This window comes from Pseudophryne corroboree, chromosome 8, assembly GCF_028390025.1.
Source record: "Pseudophryne corroboree isolate aPseCor3 chromosome 8, aPseCor3.hap2, whole genome shotgun sequence".
Classification (NCBI taxonomy): Eukaryota; Metazoa; Chordata; class Amphibia; order Anura; family Myobatrachidae; genus Pseudophryne; species Pseudophryne corroboree.
Window position 1 is genome coordinate 341617149 of NC_086451.1, and position 23221 is coordinate 341640369.

General features: G+C 45.3%; 1 protein-coding gene across 12 annotated transcripts in view; it reads left to right on the forward strand.

Annotated features, from left to right (window-relative positions):
* MAP7D3 (MAP7 domain containing 3) overlaps positions 1–23221 on the forward strand; it is a 221366-nt gene that overhangs the window by 92564 nt on the left and 105581 nt on the right. For 7 of the 12 annotated variants that reach the window (XM_063937439.1, XM_063937437.1, XM_063937438.1 and 4 more), the window contains exons 5-8: positions 6827–6932; positions 16679–16774; positions 18795–18899; positions 20804–20902. In XM_063937439.1, the coding sequence (XP_063793509.1) occupies positions 6827–6932; positions 16679–16774; positions 18795–18899; positions 20804–20902 (406 nt within the window). The remainder of the gene's footprint in view (positions 1–6826; positions 6933–16678; positions 16775–18794; positions 18900–20803; positions 20903–23221) is intronic. The other 5 variants (XM_063937445.1, XM_063937447.1, XM_063937448.1 and 2 more) reach the window with 3 other exon arrangements.

The following is a 23221-nucleotide window of genomic DNA, read 5'->3' on the forward strand; positions in this document are numbered from 1 at the left end:
CTTAATTTTTCATTCTGACAGGGCGGAATTGAGGACTCGTCCTCAATTTCTACCTAAGGTGGTTTCTGCATTTCACATGAACCAACCTATTGTGGTACCTGCGGCTACCAGGGACTTAGAGGACTCTAAGTTGCTTGACGTTGTCAGGGCCTTAAAAATATATGTTTCCAGGACGGCTGGAGTCAGAAAATCTGACTCGCTGTTTATCCTGTATGCACCCAACAAGCTGGGTGCCCCTGCTTCTAAGCAGACGATTGCTCGTTGGATTTGTAGTACAATTCAGCTTGCACATTCTGTGGCAGGCCTGCCACAGCCAAAATCAATAAAAGCCCATTCCACAAGGAAAGTGGGCTCATCTTGGGCGGCTGCCCGAGGGGTCTCGGCTTTACAACTTTGCCGAGCAGCTACTTGGTCAGGGGCAAACACGTTTGCTAAATTCTACAAATTTGATACCCTGGCTGAGGAGGACCTGGAGTTCTCTCATTCGGTGCTGCAGAGTCATCCGCACTCTCCCGCCCGTTTGGGAGCTTTGGTATAATCCCCATGGTCCTTACGGAGTCCCAGCATCCACTAGGACGTCAGAGAAAATAAGATTTTACTTACCGATAAATCTATTTCTCGTAGTCCGTAGTGGATGCTGGGCGCCCATCCCTAGTGCGGATTGTCTGCAATACTTGTTTATAGTTATTGTTACAAAAATTCAGGTTATTATTGTTGTGAGCCATCTTTTCAGAGGCTCCCTTGCGTTTATCATACTGTTAACTGGGTTCAGATCACAAGTTGTACGGTGTGATTGGTGTGGCTGGTATGAGTCTTACCCGGGATTCAATATCCTTCCTTATTATGTACGCTCGTCCGGGCACAGTATCCTAACTGAGGCTTGGAGGAGGGTCATAGGGGGAGGAGCCAGTGCACACCACCTGATCCTTAAGCTTTTATTTTGTGCCCTGTCTCCTGCGGAGCCGCTATTCCCCATGGTCCTTACGGAGTCCCAGCATCCACTACGGACTACGAGAAATAGATTTATCGGTAAGTAAAATCTTATTTTTTCCCAAAATCGCGGGACAGAAGGCCGCCGCTGAGTGGGCGGGGCTTCTTCCTCTGCACTCGCCAGCGCCTTTTTCTCTCCACAGCTCCGCTGAGAGGAAGCTCCCCAGGCTCTCCCCTGCAGAATCACGGTAGAAAGAGGGTGAAAAGAGAGGGGGGGCACATAAATTTAGCGCAAATTCACTAATACAGCAGCTACTGGGTAAACACTAAGTTACTGTGTGATTCCTGGGTCATATAGCGCTGGGGTGTGTGCTGGCATACTCTCTCTCTGTCTCTCCAAAAGGCCTTGTGGGGGTTCTGTCCTCAAATAGAGCATCCCCTGTGTGTGTGGTGTCGGTACGATTGTGTCGACATGTTTGACGAGGAAGGCTATGTGGAAGCAGAGCAGGTGCAGTTGAATGTGGTGTCTCCGCCAACGGCGCCGACACCTGATTGGATGGATATGTGGAAGGTGTTAAATGATAATGTAAACTCCTTGCATAAAAGGTTGGATAAAGCTGAAGCCTTGGGACAGTCAGGGTCTCAACCCATGCCTGATCCTACAGCGCAGAGGCCGTCAGGGTCTCAGAAGCGCCCACTATCCCATATTGTTGACACAGATATCGACACGGATTCTGACTCCAGTGTCGATGGCGATGATGCAAAGTTGCAGCCTAAAATGGCTAAAGCCATCCGCTACATGATTATAGCAATGAAGGATGTATTGCACATTTCAGAGGTAAACCCTGTCCCTGACAAGAGGGTTTATATGTTTGGGGAAAAAAGGCAAGAAGTGACACTTCCCCCTTCACATGAGTTAAATGAGTTATGTGAAAAAGCTTGGGATTCTCCTGATAGGAAAGTGCAGATTCCCAAAAGGTTACTTATGACGTATCCTTTCCCGCCAACGGACAGGATACGCTGGGAATCCTCCCCTAGGGTAGACAAAGCTTTGACACGCTTATCTAAGAAGGTGGCCCTGCCGTCACAGGATACGGCCTCCCTAAAGGATCCTGCGGATAGGAAGCAGGAAGGTATCCTGAAGTCTGTTTATACACATTCAGGTACCATACTGAGGCCGGCAATTGCGTCGGCCTGGATGTGTAGTGCTGTAGCAGCATGGACAGATACTCTGTCTGAGGAACTGGATACCTTGGACAAGGATACTATTTTACTGACCCTGGGGCATATAAAAGACGCTGTCCTATATATGAGGGATGCCCAGAGGGACATTTGCCTACTGGGCTCTAGAATAAATGCAATGTCGATTTCTGCCAGAAGGGTCCTGTTGACTCTGCAATGGACAGGTGATGCCGACTCAAAAAAGCACATGGAGGTTTTACCTTATAAGGGTGAGGAATTGTTTGGGGACGGTCTCTCGGACCTAGTTTCCACAGCTACGGCTGGGAAGTCAAATTTTTTGACATATATTCCCTCACAGCCTAAGAAAGCACCGTATTACCAAATGCAGTCCTTTCGATCACAAAAAGGCAAGAAAGTCAGAGGTGCGTCCTTTCTTGCCAGAGGCAGGGGTAGAGGAAAGAAGCTGCACAATACAGCTAGTTCCCAGGAACAGAAGTCCTCCCCGGCTTCCACTAAATCCACCGCATGACGCTGGGGCTCCACAGGTGGAGCCGGGAGCGGTGGGGGCGCGTCTCCGAAATTTCAGCCACCAGTGGGTTCGCTCACAGGTGGATCCCTGGGCTATACAGATTGTGTCTCAGGGATACAAGCTGGAATTCGAAGTGATGCCCCCTCACCGTTACCTAAAATCGGCCCTGCCAGCTTCCCTCATATAAAGGGAGGTAGTGTTAGCAGCAATTCACAAATTATATCTCCAGCAGGTGGTGGTAAAGGTTCCCCTCCTTCAACAGGGAGGGGGGTTACTGTTCCACAATGTTTGTGGTACCGAAACCGGACGGTTCGTTCAGACCCATATTGAATTTAAAATCCCTGAACATTTACCTGAAAAGGTTCAAGTTCAAGATGGAATCGCTCAGAGCGGTCATTGCAAGCCTGGAAGAGGTGGATTTTATGGTGTCTCTGGACATAAAGGATGCTTACCTGCATGTCCCCATTCATCCACCTCATCAGGAGTACCTCAGATTTGTGGTACAGGACTGTCATTACCAATTCCAGACGTTGCCGTTTGGTCTGTCCACGGCACCGAGAATATTTACCAAGGTAATGGCGGAAATGATGGTGCTCCTACGAAAGCAAGGAGTCACAATTATCCCATACTTGGACGATCTCCTCATAAAGGCGAGGTCCAGAGAGCAGTTGCTGATCAGCGTAGCACACTCTCAGGAAGTGTTGCAACAGCACGGCTGGATTCTGAATATTCCAAAGTCGCAGCTGATTCCTACCCTTCCTGGGCATGATTCTGGACACGGACCAGAAGAAGGTGTTTCTCCCGGTGGAGAAGGCTCAGGAGCTCGTGATTCTGGCCAGAGACCTCTTAAAACCAAAACAGGTGTCGGTGCATCAATGCACGCGAGTCCTGGGAAAGATGGTGGCGTCATACGAAGCCATTCCCTTCGGCAGGTTCCATGCGAGGAACTTTCAGTGGGACCTGTTGGACAAGTGGTCCGGATCGCATCTTCAGATGCATCGGCTGATCACCCTATCCCCCAGGGCCAGGGTGTCTCTTCTGTGGTGGCTGCAGAGTGCTCACCTTCTCGAGGGCCGCAGGTTCGGCATACAGGACTGGGTCCTGGTGACCACGGATGCAAGCCTCCGAGGATGGGGGGCAGTCACTCAGGGAAGAAACTTCCAAGGGCTGTGGTCAAGTCAGGAGACTTGTCTGCACATCAATATCCTGGAACTAAGGGCCATATACAACGCCCTGAGTCAAGCGGAGCCTCTGCTTCGCAACCAACCGGTGCTGATTCAGTCAGACAACATCACTGCAGTGGCTCATGTAAACCGCCAGGGCGGCACAAGATGCAGGGTGGCGATGGCGGAAGACACCAGAATTCTTTGTTGGGCGGAGAATCACGTTCAAGCACTGTCAGCAGTGTTCATTCCGGGAGTGGACAACTGGGAAGCAGACTTCCTCAGCAGGCATGACCTCCACCCGGGAGAGTGGGGACTTCATCAAGAAGTCTTCACACAGATTACAAATCGATGGGAACTGCCACAGGTGGACATGATGGCATCCCGTCTCAACAAAAAGCTACAAAGGTATTGCGCCTGGTCAAGAGACCCTCAGGCGGTAGCTGTGGACGCCCTAGTGACACCGTGGGTGTTCCAGTCGGTCTATGTATTTCCTCCTCTTCCTCTCATACCCAAGGTGTTGAGAATAGTAAGAAAAAGAGGAGTGAGAACAATACTCATTGTTCCAGATTGGCCACGAAGGACCTGGTATCCGGATCTGCAGGAAATGCTCACAGAAGATCCGTGGCCTCTTCCTCTAAGACAGGACCTGTTGCAACAGGGTCCCTGTCTGTTCCAAGACTTACCGCGGCTGCATTTGACGGCATGGCGGTTGAACGCAGGATCCTAGCGGAAAAAGGCATTCCGGATGAAGTTATTCCTACGCTGATAAAGGCTAGGAAGGACGTGACAGCAAAACATTATCACCGTATATGGCGAAAATATGTTGCTTGGTGTGAGGCCAGGATGGCCCCTACAGAGGAATTCCAGCTGGGCCGGTTCCTGCACTTCCTACAGTCAGGAGTGACTGGGCTTAAAATTAGGGTCCATAAAGGTCCAAATTTCGGCCCTATCCATTTTCTTTCAAAAGGAACTGGCTTCACTTCCTGAGGTTCAGACGTTTGTAAAGGGAGTGCTGCATATTCAGCCCCCTTTTGTGCCACCAGTGGCACCTTGGGATCTTAACGTGGTGTTGAGTTTCCTGAAATCTCACTGGTTTGAGCCACTTAAGACCGTGGAGCTAAAGTATCTCACGTGGAAAGTGGTCATGCTATTGGCCTTAGCTTCGGCTAGGCGGGTGTCAGAATTGGCGGCTTTGTCATGTAAAAGCCCCTATCTGGTTTTCCATATGGATAGAGCAGAATTACGGACTCGTCCGCTATTTCTGCCGAAAGTGGTGTCCTCTTTTAATTTGAACCAACCTATTGTGGTACCTGCGGCTACTCGTGACTTGGAGGATTCCAAGTTACTAGATGTAGTCAGGGCTTTGAAGATTTATGTAGCCAGAACGGCTGGAGTCAGGAAAACTGACTCGCTGTTTGTCCTGTATGCATCCAACAAGCTGGGTGCTCCTGCTTCAAAGCAAACTATTGCTCGCTGGATCTGTAACACGATTGAGCAGGCTCATTCTGCGGCTGGATTGCCGCATCCAAAATCAGTAAAAGCCCATTCCACAAGAAAGGTGGGCTCTTCTTGGGCGGCTGCCCGAGGGGTCTCGGCATTACAGTTGTGCCGAGCAGCTACTTGGTCGGGGTCAAACACCTTTGCAAAGTTCTATAAGTTTGATACCCTGGCTGAGGAGGACCTCCTGTTTGCTCAATCGGTGCTGCAGAGTCATCCGCACTCTCCCGCCCGTTTGGGAGCTTTGGTATAATCCCCATGGTCCTTACGGAGTCCCCAGCATCCACTAGGACGTTAGAGAAAATAAGATTTTACTCATCGGTAAATCTATTTCTCGTAGTCCGTAGTGGATGCTGGGCGCCCGTCCCAAGTGCGGACTTTTTCTGCAATGCTTGTATATAGTTATTGCTTAATTAAGGGTTATGTTGGCATCCGTTTGTTTGATGCTCTGTTGTTGTTCATACTGTTAACTGGGTATGTATCACAAGTTATACGGTGTGATTGGTGTGGCTGGTATGAGTCTTACCCTGGATTCCAAAATCCTTTCCTTGTAATGTCAGCTCTTCCGGGCACAGTTTCCTTAACTGAGGTCTGGAGGAGGTACATAGAGGGAGGAGCCAGTGCACACCAGTAGTCCTAATTCTTTCTTAGAGTGCCCTGTCTCCTGCGGAGCCCGTCTATTCCCCATGGTCCTTATGGAGTCCCCAGCATCCACTACGGACTATGAGAAATAGATTTACCGGTGAGTAAAATCTTATTTTTTTTTCTCCTTTTTGTTTGTTGGCCTCTAAGAAACTTTTGGCCTAGGAGTGATGTGAAAAAATATTCTGATACTCTAGGGTGCCGTGTTTCAAAAATGTTTGGGAACCACTGGTTAGTAGTAGTGGTGGTAGCAGTAGCAGTATATTAAAGAGAACGCACTCTGCCATGAATAAAATATATTCACACCAACATCCTAAGGCTGGGTACACACTTAAACGGTATCAGCCCGATTTGTCGTTTCCAGACAAATTGGAACGACAAATAAGACATATTGTTCAGTGTGTATGCCTGATTTAGCGCTCCTGTGGGTCACATGCGATATCTTCTGGTCACTTGTGCTGCACGGCTAACCAGAAGACACTGTGAGAGCAACATTGCATTCTACATAGTGCTGTCGTACCACTGCATCCTGAAGGTGTGTACCGGCGGCTCAATGAAGTCCCATCAGCTGTCGGATTGGCCAGGTACACATTGTTCTGATGTGTACCCAGCCTATTAAATAAAATTATTCTTAACCAGCACATAGCACAAATGCTAAAATGTGTCTGGTGAGAAAGCTGAAAGTGCTTTGGGTCATTAAGGGGTTAGGAAATGACCTTATACTTTTGCTAACGTTACAGGTTGCAGGGAAAGATTACAGCATGTTGTGGCCGTATTTTTAATTCAATTTCTGAATGAGATTTTCTATCAGAGAAATGAAATGTTCTTCATGCTATCACAGCACAGATGTTGCAAATGGAGATTCTTGTGTGATTTTTAGGAACGACGGGAGGCAAATGTACGACGCACTCTTGAACGCAGCAGTCAGTTGGATCATAGGCAGAAAAGATGGTCTTGGGGAGGATCAGCAGAAGGGGATAAACAAGGTAATATTCCGTTTAAACGATGTAATGACGGGTGTCCAGCCAGGATGTCAACTTGAACATAAGGTTCACAAGAAAAAAAATTGCTTACAAATTTTAACATGTTGATAATGTCGACAGTATTTTTTTGTGTAACTATTGTGGTTAGGGTTAGGCTAAAGTATGCACAAAAAAAAGTATTTCAATATTAGTGTCAACATGTTTAACGTTGATTTTGTGACCATGTTGACATTTGTGAATGTTGACACATTGCTTGCCAACCTAATCCATGTTGATGTTCTGAATGTCGGCTTTTCATACTTTTGTAAGTACATTCTGTTCTTGCACAGTATATTCTAACCTCACTATCAAGTTGTCTTTCCTGAGTTTGCTACTACTTAGGACATGGGTCAGCAACCTGCGGCTCTCCAGCTGCTGTGGAACTACACATCCTAGCATGCCCTGCCTCGGTTTTAGCATGCCTTAAAAGCAAAACTGTGGCATAGCATGCTGGGATGTGTAGTTCCACAGTAGCTGGAGAGCCGCAGGTTGCAGACCCATGACTTAGGAGATCGTGTTAGGCAGATTAGAAGGGATCTTGCTGGTGATTGGTGAGTGAGCCCCTCTGGTCATAACTGACAACTGTGACTCAGACTTTCCCAAGTAGGTGTTTAGGGACACCTAGGGGTATATTTACTAAAGTGCGGGTGTATAGAAGTGGAGATGTTGCCGATAGCAAGCAATCAGATTCTAGCAATTATCTTCTAGAAGGTGCTAAATAAATGATAAGTAGAATCTGAGCTATGGGCAACTTCCCCCTTCTTAAAACCTGCACTTTAGTAAATATACGCCCTTAGAGAGGCCTGGGTTATTTCACTCCAACCAGCAGATGATGGTTTCAGAAACCTGTGGACAAATGTACTCAAAATATGTCTATAAAATCATGTGCAGAGAGAGTTAGATGTGGGTGGGTAATTTTGTTTCTGTGCAGGGTAAATACTGGCTGCTTTGTTTTTACACTGCAATTTATGTTTCAGTTTGAACACACCCCACCCAAATACTCTCTCTGCACATGTTATATCTGTCCCCCCTGCACTGCACATGGTTTCTCTAACGTCCTAGTGGATGCTGGGGACTCCGTAAGGATCATGGGGATAGACGGGATCCGCAGGAGACATGGGCACCTTAAGAAAGAATTTAGGTTCTGGTGTGCACTGGCTCCTCCCTCTATGCCCCTCCTCCAGACCTCAGTTTGATTATGTGCCCAGACGAGCTGGGTGCTGTTTAGTGAGCTCTCCTGAGTTCGCTGAGAGAAAGTATTTTGTTAGGTTTTTTATTTTCAGGGAGCTCTGCTGGCAACAGACTCCCTGCATCGTGGGACAGAGGGGAGAGAAGCAGCCCTACTCTCTGAAGCTAGGTCCTGCTTCTTAGGCTACTGGACACCATTAGCTCCAGAGGGATCGTACGCAGGATCTCACCCTCGCCGTCCGATCCAGGTGAGTATGAGAAGCAAGAAGACTTCAAAATCGGCGGCAGAAGACTCCGTTCTTCACTGAGGTAACGCACAGCACTGCAGCTGTGCGCCATTGCTCCCACACACCTCACATACTCCGGTCACTGTAAGGGTGCAGGGGGGGGGGGGGGGGGGGGCGCGCCCTGGGCAGCTTTGGGAACCTCTTTTTGGCAAAAGTAAGCATATATACAGGTGGGCACTGTATATATGTATGAGCCCCCGCCAAGAAAATGCATATTTAAGTGGGACAGAAGCCCGCCGTCGAGGGGGCGGGGCTTCTTCCTCAGCACTCACTCACCAGCGCCACTTTTTCTCCACAGCTCCGCTGAGAGGAAGCTCCCCAGGCTCTCCCCTGCAGATTCACGGTAGAAGAGGGTAAAAAGAGAGGGGGGGCACATAAATTAGGCGCAAAAACAATATAAACAGCAGCTACTGGGTTAACATTAAGTTACTGTGTTATTCCTGGGTTATAGCGCTGGGGTGTGTGCTGGCATACTCTCTCTCTGTCTCTCCAAAGGGCCTTGTGGGGGAACTGTCTTCAAAAAGGGCATTCCCTGTGTGTGTGTGGTGTGTCGGTACGCTTGTGTCGATATGTCTGATGAGGAAGGCTATGTGGAAGCAGAGCGGGAGCAAGTGAATGTGGTGTCTCCGCCGACGGCGCCGACACCTGGTTGGATGGATATGTGGAAGGTTTTAAATGATAATGTTAATTCCTTGCATAAGAGGTTAGATAAAGCTGAAGCCTCAGGACAGTCAGGGTCCCAACCCGTGCCTGATCCTATGTCGCAGAGGCCGTCAGGGTCTCAGAAGCGCCCACTATCCCAAATTGTTGACACAGATACCGACATGGATTCTGACTCCAGGGTCGATTACGATGATGCAAAGTTACAGCCAAAGTTGGCTAAATCACTCCGATATATGATTATAGCAATTAAGGATGTTTTGCAAATCACAGAGGAAACCCCTGTCCCTGACACAAGGGTTTATATGTATAAGGGAAAGCAACCTGAGGTAACTTTTCCCCCCTCACACGAACTGAATGAGTTATGTGAAAAAGCTTGGGAATCTCCAGATAAAAAAATGCAGATTTCCAAACGGATTCTTATGGCGTATCCATTCCCGCCAACGGACGGGTTACGATGGGAATCCTCCCCTAGGGTGGACAAAGCTTTAACACACTTATCCAAAAAGGTAGTCCTGCCGTCCCAGGATACGGCTGCCCTCAAGGATGCTGCTGATCGCAAACAGGAGGGTACCCTGAAGTCTATTTATACACATTCGGGTACCTTGCTCAGACCGGCAATCGCGTCGGCCTGGGTCTGTAGTGCAGTAGCGGCATGGACTAATACCTTATCAGAGGAGTTGGATACCCTAGATAGGGATACTGTTTTATTGACTCTGGGGCATATTAAAGACGCTGTCCTTTATATGAGAGATGCTCAAAGAGACATTAGTCTACTGGGTTCTAGAATAAATGCTATGTCAATTTCTGTCAGAAGGGTCCTGTGGACTCGGCAATGGACAGCTGATGCCGACTCAAAAAGGCATATGGAGGTTTTACCTTTATAAGGGTGAGGAATTGTTTGGGGAGGGTCTCTCGGACCTGATCTCCACAGCTACTGCTGGAAAGTCTAAATTTTTGCCATATGTTTCCTCACAGCCGTATTATCAAATGCAGTCCTTTCGATCACAGAAAAACAAGAAAGTCCGAGGTGCGTCCTTTCTTGGCAGAGGCAGGGGCAGAGGAAAGAAGCTGCACAACACAGCTAGTTCCCAGGAACAGAAGTCCTCCCCGGCCTCTACAAAATCCGCCGCATGACGCTGGGGCTCCACAAGCGGGGCTAGGCCCGGTGGGGGCGCGTCTTCGAAATTTCAGCCACAAGTGGGTTCACTCCCAGTTGGATCCCTGGGCAATAGAGATTGTGTCTCAGGGATACAAGCTGGAATTCGAGGAAATGCCCCCTCACCGATACCTCAAATCGGCCCTGCCAGCTTCCCCCCACGAGAGGGAAGGTAGTGTTAACTGCAATTCACAAATTGTATCTTCAACAGGTGGTGGTCAAGGTTCCCCTCCTTCAACAAGGAAGGGGTTATTATTAGACCATGTTTGTAGTCCCGAAACCGGACGGTTCGGTCAGACCCATATTGAATTTAAAATCCCTGAACATATACCTGAAAAGGTTCAAGTTCAAGATGGAATCGCTGAGAGCGGTCATCGCAAGCCTGGAAGGGGGGGATTTTATGGTGTCTCTGGACATAAAGGATGCATACCTTCATGTCCCCATTTATCCACCTCATCAGGCGTACCTCAGATTTGTGGTACAGGATTGTCATTACCATTTTCAGACATTGCTGTTTGGTCTCTCCACGGCACCGAGAATATTTACCAAGGTAATGGCGGAAATGATGGTACTCCTGCGAAAGCAAGGAGTCACAATTATCCCATACTTGGACGATCTCCTCATAAAAGCGAGGTCGAGAGAGCAGTTGCTGATCAGTGTGGCACTTTCTCTGGAAGTGTTACGGCAAACCGGCTGGATTCTAAATATTCCAAAGTCGCAGTTGGTTCCTACGACTCGTCTGCCTTTCCTGGGCATGATTCTAGACACAGACCAGAAAAGGGTTTACCTCCCGATGGAGAAAGCTCAGGAGCTCATGACTCTGGTCAGTAACCTATTAAAACCAAAACAGGTGTCAGTGCATCGCTGCACTCGTGTCCTGGGAAAGATGGTGGCATCATACGAGGCCATTCCCTTCGGCAGGTTCCATGCGAGGACCTTTCAATGGGACTTGCTGGACATGTGATCCTGATCACATCTTCAGATGCATCGGTTAATCACCCTATCCCACAGGGCCAGGGTGTCACTCCTGTGGTGGCTACAGAGCGCTCACCTTCTCGAGGGCCGCAGATTCGGCATTCAGGACTGGGTCCTGGTGACCACGTACGCAAGCCTCCGAGGTTGGGGTGCAGTCACACAGGGAAGACATTTCCAAGGTCTGTGGTCAAGTCAAGAGACTTGCCTTCACATCAACATCCTGGAACTAAGGGCCATATACAACGCCCTACGTCAAGCGGAGACCCTGCTTCGCGATCAACCTGTTCTGATTCAGTCAGACAACATCACCGCAGTAGCTCATGTAAACCGTCAAGGCAGCACAAGGAACAGAGTGGCAATGGCGGAAGCCACCAAGATTCTTCGCTGGGCGGAGAATCACATAAGCGCACTGTCAGCAGTGTTCATCCCGGGAGTGGACAACTGGGAAGCAGACTTCCTCAGCAGACACGACCTCCACCCGGGAAAGTGGGGACTTCATCAGGAAGTCTTCGCACAGATTACAAGTCGGTGGGAACTGCCACAGGTGGACATGATGGCATCCCGCCTCAACAAAAAGCTACAGCGGTATTGCGCCAGGTCAAGAGACCCTCAGGTGATCGCTGTAGACACCCTGGTGACACCGTGGGTGTTCCAGTCGGTTTATGTATTTCCTCCTCTTCCTCTCATACCCAAGGTGCTGAGGATAATAAGAAAAAGAGGAGTGAGAACAATACTCATTGTTCCAGATTGGCCACGAAGGACTTGGTATCCAGATCTGCAAGAAATGCTCACAGAGGACCTGTGGCCTCTTCCTCTAAGACAGGACTTGTTGCAACAAGGGCCCTGTCTGTTCCAGGACTTACCGCGGCTGCGTTTGACGGCATGGCGGTTGAACGCCGGATCCTAGCAGAGAAAGGCATTCCGGACGAGGTCATTCCTACGCTGATAAAGGCTAGGAAGGACGTGACAGCTCAAAATTATCACCGTATATGGCGAAAATATGTTGCTTGGTGTGAGGCCAGGAATGCTCCTACGGAGGAATTCCAGCTGGGCCGTTTCCTTCACTTCCTACAGTCCGGAGTGAATTTGGGACTAAAATTGGGTTCCATTAAGGTCCAGATTTCGGCCCTATCCATTTTCTTTCAAAAAGAGTTGGCTTCTCTACCTGAAGTTCAGACGGTTGTAAAGGGAGTGCTGCATATTCGGCCCCCTTTTGTGACTCCAGTGGCACCTTGGGATCTTAACGTGGTGTTGAGTTTCCTGAAATCACATTGGTTTGAACCACTCAAAACGGTGGAGTTGAAATATCTCACGTGGAAGGTGGTCATGCTTTTAGCCTTGGCTTCGGCTAGGCGTGTGTCAGAGTTGGCGGCTTTGTCACATAAAAGCCCCTATCTGGTTTTCCATGCGGATAGAGCAGAATTGCGGACCCGTCCACAATTCCTACCGAAAGTGGTTTCATCCTTTCATATAAACCAACCTATTGTGGTGCCTGTGGCTGCTACTGTCTTGGAGGATTCCGAGTTACTTGATGTGGTCAGGGCTTTGAAGGTTTATGTAGCCAGAACGGCTAGGGTCAGGAAAACAGTCTTTGTTTATCCTGTATGCTTCCAACAAGCTTGGTGCTCCTGCTTCAAAGCAAACTATTGCTCGCTGGATCTGTAACACGATTCAGCAGGCTCATTCTGCGGCTGGATTGCCGCTGCCAAAATCAGTAAAAGCCCATTCCACTAGGAAGGTGGGCTCTTCTTGGGCTGCTGCCCGAGGGGTCTCGGCATTACAGCTTTGCCGAGCGGCTACTTGGTCAGGTTCAAACACTTTTGCAAAGTTCTACAAGTTTGATACCCTGGCTGAGGAGGAGGACCTTGTGTTTGCTCAATCGGTGCTGCAGAGTCATCCGCACTCTCCCGCCCGTTTGGGAGCTTTGGTATAATCCCCATGGTCCTTACGGAGTCCCCAGCATCCACTAGGACGTTAGAGATAATAAAATTTTACTTACCGGTAAATCTATTTCTCGTAGTCCGTAGTGGATGCTGGGCACCCGTCCCAAGTGCGGACGACTTCTGCAATACTTGTATGTAGTTATTGCTTCAATACGGGTTAAGTTATGGTTGCATCAGGGTTGGACCTGATGCTCTGTTATTTGTCATACTGTTAACTGGTTGCTATCACATTATATACGGTGTGATTGGTGTGGCTGGTATGAATCTTGCCCTGGATTTCCATTTTTTTTTCCTTGTACTGTCAGCTCTTCTGGGCACAGTTCTCTAACTGAGGTCTGGAGGAGGGGCATAGAGGGAGGAGCGAGTGCACACCAGAACCTAAATTCTATCTTAAAGTGCCCATGTCTCCTGCGGAGGCCGTCTATCCCCATGGTCCTTACGGAGTCCCCAGCATCCTCTACGGACTACGAGAAATAGATTTACCGGTAAGTAAAATCTTATTTTTGCCCAACTGCTAACAAATTTGCTGCTACGATCAGGTCTGAATTAGGCCCTTAGCCCAATGTGTCCACCAAAAATTGCCTTGTGTGGTGTCAACCTACAAGATCACCCCCTTCCCACTTTTAAATATAATAGATCTTTTAGTGGCACTAAAGAAAACACTCTCAGCACTCTCCAAAATTACTTTGGTGGAGTAGACCATCACACCTACAAATTACATGGTCCTGGTTCCACAATCCTTGCTTGCCTGCATTGTGTCAGTCTCTTCTATTTGGATTTATTGTGTTATTCTGTATATGCTGCTTCCCAGAAATAGTCTGGATCTCCAAGAACTCTCTCAAGGCCATCAGGTACACATTCAGTTAGCAACAATTGCAGAGTCTCTTGTGTAGCACAAGGACAGCAACAGTTGCGTGTTGGGATGAGTTAATTGGATTGAGCTCCATTTCCGAATGGTGAGATGCTCAATAACTTTGCTGGCAGCCTTGTTATGTTTCCCACAGTCTTCTTTCTGCATTAAGGCTTACACATAATCCTCAGCCTGTCGGTTAAGGAAACTGCTCAGGCTGGGAAACTTAAATGGTTATGCTTCTGGTGTTACTTCCTCCATTTTAGCCTATGGGTCCTATGGCCCTAAATTATAATGACCTTTGACCCTAGTGGCCACTAACCCTGACTATTTGATTGTTCCGTATCCTTTTACCCAAGGTAGTACAATACTTTCATGTCCACAGAGAAATGCTTGTTGTCTGGTTTTGTGTATGTTCGCACAATGTGCATCAGTGTTACAGGCCATAGACTTCACACTACTGTATATGTACTTCTGTGCGGTACTCTCATGGGGCCTTGTACCAATTGTGCATTTTTTAATGGGGAGTATTGGGGGGACAATCGCTTTTTAGCACTATTAGATATTCCAGTAGTTAATGATAGTGGACTGATCACCTATTCCAAAAAAAAGACTAAAATTATACAATTAAATAATTAAAAACCTGCGGTGGGATGTAGTGTAGTACTGTATGAGATTGCCGGAGGTGCGGGATGCCGGCCAGTGTCTGACTTTTTTTTGTAAAGAGGCAATCCCTTACAAGGCATGATTTTGCCTTGTAAGTGATTGCCCCTTTAAAAAAATGGTTTGAGATCGGTCCACAACCTGCACCTCCAGCGATCTTTGACTCCTTTAAATCCCGCCACTAGTATCTGAAATCAACTGGGATAAATCGTAACAATATGAAAATAAATCTAAATTAAATTTTTAAAAAAATGAAAAGCCATAAAAATATATTGTTGCTCTGCACCTAAAATGCATATTTGTTACCACCAATATTTAAAGTTGGCCAGCTGATTTTGATCAAATTTATCTTTAATGTTTTACTAATCCATGAAGAACTTAACAAAGATAACTTGTAATATTTTAATGAATAAAAAATGGTTTATGGATTATTGTCTTTTTATCAGTCTTACATTAAACAATGTGCTGTAAGTGTCACTTACCTCAATGGCTATTGTCCTATCAGTGTTTGGGATCCCGCAGGTTGTATAGATAATATGCAGAACTCATTTTGGGGTAGATGTATGATGCGGTCATAGTTGAGAAAATGGTAACTGCACACGTTAAGTGTGGTAGTTACCAGCTTTCACTATGTATGAATGTGGGGTTGTGTGGTAAATGACAGGGGCGCTATGTGTCCCTGTCATCTTCACTGCTACCTACAAGATAGTGCCAAGCGATATACGAATGGTCAGTGGCACTGACCATTCCCAAAGCTGCAGCTATCAATATCGACAGCTGAGGTTGTCGTTGCGCCATTCACAGCCACTGTACCTGGGGCCTAATTCAGATCTGATCGCTGGGCTGCATTGTTCTGCTGTCCTGTGATCAGCTTGCCACTGTCTACAGGGGAGAGTGTATTTTCGCTGTGCAAGTGTGTGATCGCATGTGTAGCTGAGCTGCAAAAATCCACTTTGTGCAATCTGTGCGCAACCCAGGACTTACTCCTCCAGTGCGATGAGAACAGGCTGGTCGGGGCCGGAGCTGACGTCACACACCTCCCTGAAAACGTTTGGGAACACCTGCGTTTTTCCGGACACTCCCAGTAAACGCTCAGTTGCCACCCACAAACGGCCTCTTTCTGTCAATCACCTTGCAAATGCCCGTGCAATCGTATTTTTCGCACCATCCCGTCGCTGACCGGAGATGCCGGTTGTTGTCAGACGTGTGTGTACATAGCGGTGCATAGCCATGTGCTGTTATGACCTTATCGCCCGCTGTGCGAAAACATACAGCAGCAATCGGATCTGCATTATCCCCCTGGTTCTAATGATTGCTGACTGTGGGCAGTGCACAGGAGATCTCGTGATGCTTGCGAGATCTCGTGCATGCCCAGTGGCGCACTAGGCTAATGCGCTGTGGCACTGACGGGGATCGCCGGAGGGACTCCGGCATCCAAGATGGTAATACTCAGTAATGAGGGAAAGCAGAAAGAGCTATAGCAGCACAATACATGCCATTATAGTACATCAACCCCTTAGTGTGGTGAAGGCGCAGACAGCAACGTCTAACACGGACATGTTCACGTAATTAGGTAGTATTTTAATGCTGGTAATCGTCACCAACGTGAAAACATTCTGCTTTTCTATATTGTATTCTGTTTTATGTATTTGTTTAGCAGTCCAAGACTGTTTGCTTATTTACACCCGTTTCAACCAAATAGGGCGTGCTGAAGGACACTCCCCACTCCCCCCCTTTTAAGCAAGAAGCCATTTAATCTAGCAATATATTTTTGAACAGTGGAGTGAATGTTTTCCTGAAATTCACGTAGCCACAGAAAATCTACAAATAGCAATAGTACCCTGGCCTAGCCGTTTCTATTATTTATGTGGTCGTTCAGGGCAACATGAAAGCTTGTGATTTGGAGTTGCTGTATATAATGTATGCATGCATTCATAGATGTCATTTGCCTTGTCCCCTGCTTACATTTTGTTGTTCTTGCATAGGTGTACCTGGAAGTAGTTCCCCCAGCCCTGTAAATATTATAGACACAATTTCTTCCTCCACAGAGCCACAACCTGAAGATAAAAGTGGACCTAGCGGTATTTATTTAATTCCATTCTTGTTGTCCCTTACAAACTAACCTCTAACATCTGCCTGTGTCTTGCATCCCCTCACTTGAAGGGGTTATCCGCTTTTATACATATACCCTCTTCCTTGTCTGTCCTCCGCTCTCCTCCTCCATATAGTATGTCCTAAAGTTGGGAGCTATCTCATGCTGTGAGCTGGAGGGGAAGAAGGGCTGAATCCAGTTCTCTTTTTGTAGAGATGCATGAAGGGTGAGAACAGGTCAAAAAGTGGACAACCCTTCTAAACATGGGGCATGACTTACAACAGTTAATATGATAACATAGATGGCAAATGTATGTTATACATATTGGGGGTAATTCTGAGTTGATCGCAGCATCAAGTTTGTTAGCAATTGGGCAAAACCATGTGCACTGCAGGGGGGACAGATATAACATTTGCAGAGAGAGTTAGATTTGGGTGGGTTATTTTGTTTCTGTGCAGGGTAAATACTGGCTGCTTTATTTTTACACTGCAATTTAGATTTCAGTTTGAATACACCACACCCAAATCTAACTCTCTCTGCACATGTTATATCTGTCCCCCCTGCAGTGCACATGGTTTTGCCCAACTGCTAACAAATTTGATGCTTAACTCGGAATTAGCCCCATTGATTGAATTTTATAATAGAGCATTTAAAGTACCGGCCACAGCTTTTCTATTATTACTCATCTGCATGGATCTTTTTATGCCTGCTTAAATAACTGGTTTTATGATGTGGTCCTTGTAACTAACCTTAGTTTTATCAGAAAGGCCACACTGCATTTCACAGGCAATGCCTAGTACGTGGGAGTGTATATACTATCTGCGAGAGAGTTTCATGTAATCCCCCCCACGCGAGCTGTGAGCGTACTTGGGGCTGGGTCTACCTCTCTGCCTGCATTCTGTCATAGTTTTTGGACTTTTTTTTTAGAAAGAACCAAACCCATGTCCTTCATGATATCATATGCATGCCTTGACACAAGACCATGACCACAAGCTATTTTATCATGAGACAGTAGGTCTGGGAGGAAATGGAGCTATACAGAAGTGTGAGGATAATGTATACCCTTCTGTACCTCATTGTTCACACTGAACAAATGCAAAGGGAGATTTGTCATCAATATATAGGGTTAGATCACCTACGTTTACGGGAATAATGTTTAGAATTTTAAATGTGTTATGGTTGCTAAATGGTAGAGCGCTATCACTCCATCCCTTGGAAAGCAGGTTATTATATTGTATGACCTGTTATATTCTTTCATTAATTATTTTTATACTGTCCAAATGCACAATTTGTAGTAAAGGCCCTAGATATGCTGAATTGTGTGCACTCTTTTCCTAATGTTTTTACTTTTACTTACTTTTGTTTGCATTTTTATTACCTTTAGAGTATATGCACTTTGTGATATACTTATATACTTGTTATATGTAATAATTTGCTTCTTCACTGCTTGGCCCTGCATTTCCAGATTTCCGGTAGATCCCGGTGTCTACCGTCCTCCAATTTCCTAGTCTCATAGTCGTATTGTTGATTTTAGGTGATCACAAGTCAGAACACATTGTTTGCTAGGAGCGTCTCACTGTTTTAAGATGACTTTTCATTTTGGTTGTCTTTTGTGGGACTTTATAATGCATATAGCCTCACTTGTAAACATATTGGTGGCATCACATCAAATTCTCCAGTGCTGCTTATCAGTTAGGTACAGTCAGGAAAACAAGGTTGTTACATAACGGTTTCTCTGGCGACTAGTAAACAAAAGGCAGTAGTTCTTTTTGTTGCAGTGATTTCTGTCTGAAGTATAGAAGCAATTCTGTCCTATATTACTGGTCTCTCTGCTGCTTCTCCATGTTCTTTAAGTATGTGGTATTGTCTCACTAGTGCATGACCCCCTTCCATGATCCGTAGTGCACACCCCAAGCATTCCGTTTTTGGCTCCTATATCCTTTACACGTATAATACCTAACAGTGTTTGTACCTGGTTATCATATTCTTCATGGTTTTTATCTCTCCAGCCAACAAGCGATCCGCATCAGCGTGTAACCTAAAGCAGGCAGACAGCGTCATACATAAGCGCCTCTCATCCTCATCTGCCACTCTTCTGAGCTCTTCTGAAAAAGGTACGTTTTTGTGGTTAATTGTTGATTGTGTATTAGGATTTGCTGTTATGTTTTTATAATTTCCCTGGCAGAAAAGATTAGTCTGTGGTTTTGATAATTAGTCAACCTCCATATTTAGTAGTTATGTATGTTTTCCATTTTACTTGATTAAAGTGCTACTAGAACTGTGACTTTCAATATTATGTTCCTCCCTTGTTTCAGGCTCATTTATTAATGGTGTAACGAATAAAAATAAAAAAAGTTGTGTATCATTCAAATTGCAAATACATTGTATATTTTTTTCAAGTCTGTCCTGTTAAATAATTCTTGAGCTAAAAAAAAATGCATTGGAATTATGATGAAGTTATAATGGTCGCCATTGTAACTTTTATTAACATGGTGGGCCCGACGTAATAGCGTGCGAGATGGCCGGAGCGCAGAGATTCCAGCCGAACTCATACATTTTTTTTAAAGCAGCAAACATTTACCGGGCTCCGGCCATCCCACACTGCATTACATTTGGCCCGATATTTGGGTGGAAAAATAAAAAATAACACTCATTCTATCACAATTTGTGCACCTTAAATATTTATTTATCAGAAGCCCGTTCCTGACAACCTATGAAGCATTAAAAACTGTTTGTACTTTTGGGAGGCAAGATAAATGTCCCCCTCTAGATATTAAAAATGTATTTCTTTGCGCTGTCCAGTTTAATTATGGAGAAATAGCAATATGTTGGTAAATAAGCTAAGTTATTCATAAAATAATGAAGTAATTGATTGTGTGGAAGAATTAAGTAGGAATTTTCCCATTGATCTGCAGTATGTACAGATGATGATGCCTGTAGTTCTCTTCGGCACAGTACTGCTTTTCGCCACTTGATAAACAGGCTGCAGCTGTACACAGGAGGAATGAAGTTCTTGGTGGTGGTAGCCCTTACATGTATTTGGGGGGAAAAAGGGGGAAAAGTCTATCACTGGAAAGAGATCCATTTATTTCTGTTTTTTTTTTGGGTTTTTCACCCTTTGTCACCCAACACTGGACCCTAGTGGTAGATAGAATAATTAGTATTTTAATTCCAATAACTCAAATGTCTTAAAATCCCGGAAAAAGCCCGCTTATTGGGACATCCCCTTTAGCTGCTAAATATTTCTTACCTCTTCCAGTCCTGAGTTTTGTTCTTTCTGTGCTGCCTGATGGATTTTTGGGTACTTTCACTGCCATTATGTGAGTGGGTGTGGATCATAGGATCAGCCGTATGGTCGACTTGGTCATTAGTTAGACATATGAAAAGGTCAACATGGAAGTGGTCGACACATTAAAAAGGTTGCCACGAGTTTTGTTTTTTTTGTGTCCTTTTGTTCATTAAACCACGTAAGCCCAGTTAGTGTACTCGCCTCATTTTTCCACGCTTCGGGCAGGTTAATATTCCCACTTTTGTCCACGTGGATGGTAAAGGATGAACAAGTTGGTAAAAAAAACAATTAAACTTTTGTCGATCATATGTGTCAAGCATAGTCATGTTGACCATTTACACCTGTCGACCTTAAGTACTTTCTACATTTTACATGTCGACTTTTGTACCTGTTCACCTAATGGCAAGTCGACTTATTGACTGTCAGCCAAGACGCTGTCAATCTATCATCCGGATCCTATGTGAGCACCAGGCTGATTAACAATGTAAGAGTTCATCTTTTTACATTGTTAATTTATATACAGTGCGTTCAATTGTAATCCATTTCTTCTCTCTTTCATTGTATAAATGTTAAAGATGGCGATGAATTGACTGGATTGTTGGCAGTTTATATGAATTTTAAATGTGTGTTATATCCGTGATACGACCCCATCTGCAGCGGTTGTCCCAGTGTGGCTGCAGGCGCTGACTATATGTGTGATTGCTGCTGATAACTGTGCACTTCTTCCAGGTACCAAGCAGAGGAGCTCATCACTAAGCAGGCTGAGTAACAAAACTCCTCTCAGTCCACAGCCCCCCTCACCTAGGGTATCTGCCCTGGAAAAGAAAGGTGCAACATTTGAGTAGCATATAACATTTTATTATTAAATACATTTAACCCTTAAAATATCTAGACTGAAATGATGAAACTTGAAATGTTTTACAAAACGGTATATAATTGTGTCACCACACCGTCATGCTTTGTATATCTATTTTATTACCTTCAGATTTGTCCCAAGAGACCTAAGCCATCTTCAGTCCACTAATCACTTTTTTTTTTTACATTTTCTTAAGTGTAAAAACGCACATTTCAGATGTCATTGCTTTCTTAAAGGTGCTATCTGCTTGTGCTTAACATTCCATTTAATCCCACTGATCAGCAGAGTGGCTGTGGTCCATTGTCTGTTAGTAGCACAGTACCTGTACTGCAAGGCAGGAGAATTGGCAGTATCTCCACTTACTCTGCTTGCTTCATAACCTCAGGTTAAACAGGTGCTGTCATCACTGGTCACTCTCATAGTGCATTTTATTTCAAAGTTCTTCTCAGGAGTGTAAACATTCCAACAAATTATATTAAGAAAAATATCACATAGTTAAAACTAGTGTACAACTGTAGTCGTTAATAACATATATAGTGCTTACATGCAACATACAGTATTTATAAAGTTATGATGGACAAAAAACTAAAAAAAAGTGACCCCAGTATTTTCTTCAGCTTACACATGGAAGAGAATGTAAGAGGGATCTTAATATTTTTCTCAATGGGCTAAAATATATATACAGATGGAGCCTCTGTTATCTTGGCTGGCTGAGGCGTTAGTCGCGATCGCGCATACGCAGCGTGCCTGGGCGCAAGGAGGTGCGCCTAGTCGTAGGGAGGCGCACAGAGCGTATGACGTTACCTTTGAGTGTAATTACTGCGATTATCCACTAGATGTTGCTTTTTAAAATCACCGTTGCAAATGTGTGTGGTCTCCATTAAAATACAATACTGAACTACAGCGTAAGAACTACTTTACTGGTGCATCTCATTATGCTACAATATTCTACAGTATGTCATACGGTATATACAGTACAGATGCAAATAGTACAGCATATACAGATGCAAACGAACGTGTTAAAGGTCCAGTATGGTCTATTGTTAGGTATCTATGAGCGTCCAAATCCTGTAGTATTAAGTATAATGGGGAGAGATAAAAGCTCCTCCCTAAATTCCTGGATGCCAGGTCACCGTGCTTAGTATCTCTGTACAGTATGTTGCTGTAATGGCTACAGCGAGAAGTGTTATCTTTATAAATATAATGGGGGGAGATAAAAGAACCTCTCTAAGTTCCTGGATGCCAAATTACAATGCTTAGTATCTCTGTACAGTATTTTGCATTTGAGTACTAAATAGCATGAACAGCTTGTAACGTACGGCGGCAAGTGTTATCTTTCTAAGTATAATGGGGAGAGAGAAAAGCTCCTCCCTAAGTTCCTGGATGCAAAATCACAGTGCTTAGCATCTCTGTACAGTATTTTGCATTTAAGTACTAAATAGCACAAACCGCTTGTAACGTACTCTGCTCTAAAGGCTACAGCAGCAAGTGTTATCTTTATAAGTATAATGGGGAGAGATTATATCTCCTCCCTCAGTTCTTGGATGCCAAATCACCGTCCTTAGTATCTCTGTACAATATGTTGCTGTAATGGCTACAGCGAGAAGTGTTATCTTTATAAATATAATGGGGGGAGAGAAAAGATCCTCTCTAAGTTCCTGGATGCCAAATTACCATGCTTAGCATCTCTGTACAGTATTTTGTATTTGAGTACTAAATAGCACGAACAGCTTGTAAGGTACTCTGCTGTAATGGCTAGAAGTGTGCACACTTCTATTGAATGTGAAGGTATATTACAATAGATTTAAAAAAATAATAATAATAAAGTGAGTGTCAGAAAAAGAAAAATACACTCACACTTTGGGAATTGAACCCGGGACACTCAGCATGGGAGGCGGAAGACTTTACCGCTTGCCCACACCGCTTCATGGAAGATACACAAACTCATGTGTAAAAGTACTGTAAGCAGCGATTCCTTCCCATTGGTGTTTGTTTATGCCGTTAAGGGACTTGGACGCTCGTATTGTAGAACACTGTATTTAGCCACCCCCTTCCCCCCTGGGAGTCTGCACAGTTCATACAGTAGACAGGGAGTAAGGTCAGGTTACAATAAATGTACAACACAATACTGTACTGTATATGAAATTCAGAACTGCAGTCGCTTTGATACAGTAGATGTGTAAATGGTAAAGTAGCAGTGATCCCTTCTCATAAAGTCCAACACAGATTCTCTAAAGCCGACGATCTACAGTACTGTGTTGCTCAAACAGGCAGTTGCGTCAGAATACACT